We start from the raw sequence: 7,405 nt of genomic DNA, 5'->3' as shown, positions 1-7,405 counted from the left end.
CAGGGCACACATTTTCAATTGGGTCCAAAGAAAACTTCTGAGAATCACAAAATTTTTGTTTGAATCCATCTACCTGATCCCAATCTCAGGCTTAATGGTTATTTTTTAAAAACAATAAGCAAATCAAATAAAAAACACAAATTTTCTAATAAGGATGTTATAAGATATAAATGAAAAGAAAAATTTTTGAGAAACCCACAACAAAAAAAATTAAATATCACAGGGCGGTGCCTGTGGCTCAAGGAGTGGGGTGCCAGCCCCACGTAGCAGAGGTGGCGGGTTCAAACCCAGCCCCGGTCAAAAACTGCAAAAAAAAAAAAAAAAAGAAAAAAAAAATTAAATATCACAGCTAGAAATTAAATGGAAAAAAAAGTATATAAAGCTGTATGTAGACCATATCTGGTTAAGATGATGTTGGAGCATCATTAAATTATATTCAGTGATCTCTGTTAGAGCCAGTATGGAAATATAGTACTCTTAATCTAATTTCTACACAAAATATTTTATACTGAAAACAATTACTTTGGTGCTTGAAGGAATAAACCCTGGAATTCAATAGCATAGATCATTACTTCTCAAAATTTAAGATGCATAAAAACCACTTTAGGGACTTGTGAAACATGTGGATTCTTGTTTAGGAGGCCTGGAGTGTGGGTATGAAGTCTGTGTTTCTAACAAGCTTCTAGTTAATGCTGATAGTTTTTCTAGTAAGGTTACAGGATGCATTAATTTTCAATAAAGTCAGATAAATGAGATGTTACTGTATTTGATCATGAATACTCTTGGACATCTGAAATAAAAATATACTGCTAATATAAGTTGGCAATTTTATGTTAATGCCGTTCATTCACTTTGGAAATAAGGAAATGGCATATAAAATAAACTATTTTTAAAGTGTAGACCATGTAGGAGGGGAATAAATAATAGGGTATTATTCAATCCTTCAACCATATAATCAGCATGCATGAGGAAAAGTCATTAAAATCTGAACTTGTTCAATACTGTGCAAAATTCGAGGTGAGCTACAACTCTATCATACTAAGTTATATTCAATAGAATTTTGAATTCTCTTGATCTATATTGTTTCATTCTTTTTACATCTTGAAAGTATGCAACACACAAGGCAAATTTTTAAAAGAATATTATGTTTTCATTTTTATTAATGGTGAAACACTGTGCTTTGTTCAATGGTAAAAAAAAAATCAAGACTGTGTTTTCTGATTAAAAAACAAATCCAGGCAATCACATTTTCTGGCTCTGGACTTTTAGGCACGTAACATGTGCATCAAAATATTCTGTAAATAAACTAAAAGTGGAAGAACTTACATACAATAAAATGTTTGAAATTTCGGATTTTTAACCTTTCTAGGCATTCTCATGTAATTTCTTGACCCTGCCAAATTCCTGTCTGCTGAGTTTATAAACTATTCCCATCCAATGACATTAATGCGATGCTTTCCTAGCTGTACCATGTACTCCATACTGAAAGTGTTGGTCTAGAAGATCCATCATTGCCTAGTTGAGCTTTCCCTATTTCTGAGTAAGCTTTTGCTAAGAGTAAGAATTCTGTGTTGCTCCAAAAGTTAAAGATAAAAACAACTTTTTAACTTCAAATGACTAAAGTGAATTATTTATTGTATTTGATATGGATAGAATGTTTAGGGGGGCACTGGAAGATTGTAAAAATACTGATAAAAAGAGGTGTGACTTCCAAGTGTCCCTTGAAAGGTTTATGTGTGTGTGTGTGTGTGTGTAAAAATCTAAAAAATTTTATATTGGACCATATGGAAAATAAGTTGATGATTTAGAATACTTTACAAGTTATTCCCACATTTGCCGTTACTCTGCAATTCTATCTTTCATTTTTTAAAAAACCAGGACAGTATAGACAGCAACTGTATGAACTCATTACTTATAAAAATCCTCTAATTTTTTTTTCCCACTTGGCCATGGAATGTAAATTACATATACCAAAAAGGTTCTGCAAAGCTAGAAATGAAGTGTAATCTATGTTTATCCACAAAATGTAAATGGTTGTAGTAAATTATTTGTTTATTAAAACAAACAAAAAGACCCAACAAAACAGCTAAATGTTTAAATGATATGTTCTTTAGTGAACTGAGAGTCTGTCCGAAAATATTTTCTAGGAAAAAAGCAATTAATTGATACAAATGTGAGTGCAAATCTGTGTCTTTTTCAATTTTAAAGCATATTGTTCAAAGTTTTAGCTTGTGTGCATGATACAAATTTCGTACATTGTTTTCTCCATGACAATAAAAAGCACAGTTTATTAAAAACTGAAGTAAAAATTAATGTAACTTTTAAAAAAATCAGTCACAGTTTTGTCATTGGTATATGGAGGTTGCTCCAGGGGCCCATCCAAAGCTCTTCATCATCTGACGGTGTGTGGTCACTGTGAAATTCCAAAGCCTCCTTGACGTTCTTACTGTCAATCATGGACTCCTGTTCAACTGTGCTTTTCAGTCTGTTCCCCAATGGCTTCGCTGCTATACTCTCCTTCCCCACAGGGCAAGGGGCAAATGTAACCAGTGTTGGTCTTGTGTTTACTTTCTCAGTAGAGAACGGCCCCTTGGACAATGTGTTCAGGGGCACATGCTCCTCATGTGTCACTGCCAACCTGTCTAGTTTCTTAAAGTGCCTTCCCAGTTGGACAGGTGAAGAAACTTTTAAGTCATCGGTGAGGCAGGCACGGCGAGTTCTCACCACAGAACCATTCTGTGCAATATATATATTGCCATTGATATTACTGTGGATATTAGGATTGCGAAGACGGCTCCTCTGACATTCAGTAGCGCTGTCTTCTCCCGTTGAGCTAGTTTCATACTCTCGATCGACAACTAATTTGATCATTCTTTTTCTTGCCCACTGACAAAATAAAAAACAGTATGTTATTGTTACAGGAATTAAAAAGGCAAACATTAGTATACCTGTGAAATCCAAAAGAATGGCAGTTTGAAAAGATAAAACTTCAAGAAAGATAGAAGGAAGCAACTCTTTATCGACCTCAGTTTATTTTCGCTAATTCTTTGTCTTTAGCATTTAATAATGTTTGAAAAAAGTGTTGATGAGCCAAGAAGTAGACATTTCAAGAAACGCATTTGTTCTTCTAGTTAAAATGACTGCTCTGCATGAAAAAAAAAAAAGTGTATTATTTGTATTCAGCTAAGAATCTGATTCATTGTTTGACAGCTGCTATGCTACTCAGGAAAGTTAAACCGAAAGAAATGAACAGCATCAGTATGTTTTATTCATGTTAATGCTTCTTTCTTCAATACTTAAAACATTTTTTCAACTCACATGATTCTCATTTTAACTTACTCTCCATCATCAGCCAAAACTTTTGTATAATTTAATGTATTAATTTATTTCAAGGATCTTGGTTTTCTGGGTTATCCCACTTAAACATGTATGTTAAGTCAAAAGAAGCTATCTTCCAAACTTACATAATTTACTTAGTAATACACAAAACTAAACGTGAATTTTTAGCAACTTTCCTTTTGTAAGCAACTGAAATACAATGGACATTGTCACCAATGAATCCTCATATTACCAATCGACATTTGAAATGGCAAAGGGCAAAGGTTAAAAAAATATTATGGTCTTCTCCAAATGGTGTTGTATTAGGGAATATGTGAGCTATCCACACTTTATGCTGAGTAATCCATGCTAATGTTTATAAGTTTTTGTGTCTACTTACCCAGAAAAATTTCGTAACTTATAATTCATTTTCTTAATATCTACTTTAACTTAAAGCTACAGTAGAAAATAAGTGGTAATAACTTTAAATTTTTAAATATTACTTCATTTAACACCTAATAATTGAAATTGGTTGAAAGAAACTTATTTTGACATGTTCACGATATCTTTGGTACCTTTGCCAGTTAAAATGTAGAATATTGGAGATAACTTGTTGCAGCTTGTCCTAGGATTTATTTCGAAAGATGATGTAAGAACCATCGTATATATACAAACATATACATGTATATATACAGGGTATCCACGAACTTTATGGACATGCTGTATATGTGTGTGTATATTTGTGTGCGCGCGCACACACACACACATATATATATTTATTTATTTATACTATCCATTCCCATAGAGAGGGCATCACTGATAATACATCACACCAAATTGCAAATGTCACCAGAAAATAGTAAATATTGATTAGATGATTCCATATGTTCAAATATGGTAATAGAGGAAGGATTAGTGTGTTTTGCTTTAATACATTCTAATATACAAATCTATTTGAATTATATATATATATTCCCTTTTCTGGCATGCTTCTGATCTTACGTCGTCGTCTCAAAATCACGATCAGTTTCCTACCCTCGACTGTCATCAGAGAACACACAGAAGGCACCGCACACAGAGCACTCTGCACTGCAAAGCTCCCACCTCCTGGGACCGCTTTTAAAGCGCCGTGTTGTAACCTTCCGGGTCTGCTCCCGGAGACTTCCTTCGGTGCGAACTCTTTCTTCTGTCGTACTCTGGCACCTGGAAGCCCCACGGCCCTCCAGACTGACTCTCGCTGCTGCTGCTGCTGCTGCTGCGGCTGCTGCTGCTGCTCCGGCCGGACTCGGATTCGTCCTCGCTCCCCGCCCCGCCTTCCCCGGACGCGGACTCCGCGCTGCCCTCCTCGCGGGCGCCCCCAGCGTCCAGGTCCGCAGCTTCCTCCCCAGGGCCCGCGTCGCTTCCTTCTGCTTCTGCGGGTTCCTCTTCTTCCGCCGTAGGTTCTTCTCCTGGTTCCTCCGGCGGTTCCTTTGCTTTCCCTATGACTTCCTTGACCTCCTCCACAACGGGTCGTCTTCTCGCCAGCACGATATTTTTCCTTGCTTTCTCTCCTTCGGACTCTGTAGATTCAGATTCCTCCGATTCGGGGGTCGAACTCTCCTCCTCCTCGGAGGGCGTCTCGGACTCGGATTCCTCTTCTGTGGTCTCGGACTCACTGAACTCGGATTCCTCCTCGCTGTACTCGGTATAGTCGCTGGAGGATTCTTCTTCCGATTCCACCGTGCTTTCTGTGGCTGCTTCTTGGTCCAGAGTTAGTTTCAGATAATCTTTGTCTTCCTCCTCCAGCCGCCTCTGCCACTCGTCCCCGTCCAGGGCTGCGATGCCTCTTTTATCAGCCAGTCCTCTGACTTTCTTAAAAATCATGGGGAATATCCTGGCTCTCTTCCAGGTTGTGTGTGTGGGCTCGACTGCTGGTGGCTGCTCGATAGTTACAACTACTTCTTCCTCCTCACTAGGCTCTCTAATTTCAACTTTTGGTTTTACAATTTTCTTTGGCTTTTCCTGAAAATTGTGAGAATGCAATTGAATTGTCAGCTTGGGGATAGTTATGATATGACAAAAAAGAAAGAGATTAAGAGATTTTGATATTCAGTGTTTATTTTGCATCTTAAAGAAGATGACCATTGCCTCTTCTCAGAACTTGGCTCAATTTCCTTACGAGTCTCCTGTACCTACGATCTAAGAATCCTAAATGATCATAAACGTAGGATGGTTTATTTTGTCCTTGAGAAATGTGACAATTGTGTTAAATTTTGAACATGTTAAAGTTACAGTGACATTTATTTCTTGTTCTTGTTGTTTGGGGGATATACTTGCCAATATTGTAGGCAAAAATAATTTATGCTAATTTAAACATAAAAAATAATTACTTCAAAAATGTTAGGGGAAATATTTTATTTTTCTCTGATAATTGAAAGCAGAGATTCTATTTTTCATAATGTTTAATTATATTAGATAACATTGGAATAAAAATAACCATTATGTTGCAGAATTTTGAAAACATCGTATGTTTTATCATCATATGATGATCATATCATCATAGAATTTTGGGAAACAAATTTCATTCTAGCTTTTTCCAAATGTTTGACATCTTACAGAATAAAATAAATGAAACTATTAAAAGTTAATTTCCCTCCAGAGACAAGGCAATGAAACGGTCAGATTGTTTAATTTCTATGCAAACACAAATGAATAGGATTTCTGATAGCTGGAATGTTCTATAGCCTGCTAGTCATACAGGATTAAAAATACTGTTCTTGGAGTATTACTTCACATAATAAAATTATAGGAATTACCTCTTCCTCCTCATATTCCTCCTCCGCTTCACCAACCACCTCACCATATTCCTCTTGTCCAGCCGGTGGTAACAATCGGCGGCGACTTCCATATTGAGGCATTTCATACCTGTAATATAAACTTATAACTCTAAGCACTTTATCATATGATCTGTGCAGAATCTACCATCATGAGCTCTGTTTTCTTCTTTTTCTTCATCATTCAATCAACAGATATTCATACAGCACCTATCAGGCTCCTTGTAAATTAATTACAGAACTATAGAGTAAGAACTACTACCTGATGACCAATGATTTTTGCCATAATGGAACCCTGGAATAACAATAAAGAGAGTTGAGTTATTTCAGATAGAAGGGTTGGGAGATATGAGAATGAGGGAAAAGGCATAGTGCTTCCTAATGAACTGAAGAACCCAGGCCACAAAAGAGGTTCTTTCCAAAAGTATATTAGCTTATTCAGAATATAATATCTTTACCTTTATAACAGAAATAGTTTGCTTCAAGCATTGTCTGTAATGGTATTTATACACTTCTGCTGCGTTTTTAAAAGCAATTCACTTTCATGTGTATAAGTGACTTTTAAAAGACTTACTACTAGGTATTAATGTGTGTTTTCTGCTTCTTAATTGCTCTTGGGCAAGACTTTAGGCTACCTGATTGGCTAAAATGTTAAACATCTCATATAAAATAAATGGTGAATTCATGAATTGAGCAAATATGTTTGACTTCTATTTTCCATTAAAATAGTTTTGAATGATTTCACCACATTTCTAGAATTTCAATCCAGGTCCATATAAAACATCAATACAGAACTCAATATATTAACCAGAAAAGTGGTTAAAATTGACACATTAATTAAAGCTGAATACATTACTTATTTTTAAATATCAAACTAATAAAATAACATTTTAAATACTCGTAATACTTAACAACCCCCTATTATTAATTAAATACCATAGTAAAATTCTGAATAAAAAAATCTGAAGATGTACCCATGCTCATAACTGTAATAATCTTGTCCATATTCCTGGCCAGGATCAATTCCAGATTCCATGGATAATTCCTATTGTTTAAAAAGAGAAATTGTAATTGAAAGCAAATTCTTGTCACATTTCGGCTCAAACTCAGATTTTCACATCTAGAATTTGATGACTCTCTGCCAAAATAACTTTAATTACAAAGTGTTAGACATACTCAATTTTTTTTTTTCTGGCTATAACTATTTTACAAAAAAATAAGATTTGTTAGACCTGTGGAGGAAAAAATAACTTTTTTAAAAAGATAAAATTTGT

The 7,405-nt window shown here is 35.4% G+C and overlaps 1 protein-coding gene across 1 annotated transcript; it reads right to left on the bottom strand.

Annotated features, from left to right (window-relative positions):
• Nucleotides 1-2,772: 2,772 nt before the first annotated feature.
• Nucleotides 2,773-6,215, bottom strand: LOC128581092 (uncharacterized). The gene is made up of 3 exons (XM_053583502.1): nt 6,114-6,215; nt 4,354-5,406; nt 2,773-2,886 (listed from the first exon to the last, which is right to left on the bottom strand). Exons 1-2 carry the CDS (start codon nt 6,213-6,215, stop codon nt 4,438-4,440), a joined length of 1,071 nt encoding a protein of 356 aa, XP_053439477.1. The 3' UTR covers nt 2,773-2,886; nt 4,354-4,437.
• Nucleotides 6,216-7,405: the final 1,190 nt, after the last annotated feature.

Source organism: Nycticebus coucang, chromosome 3, assembly GCF_027406575.1.
Source record: "Nycticebus coucang isolate mNycCou1 chromosome 3, mNycCou1.pri, whole genome shotgun sequence".
NCBI lineage: Eukaryota > Metazoa > Chordata > Mammalia > Primates > Lorisidae > Nycticebus > Nycticebus coucang.
Note: the sequence above shows the minus strand (reverse complement) of the source record. Positions and strands in the feature narration are given on the sequence as shown.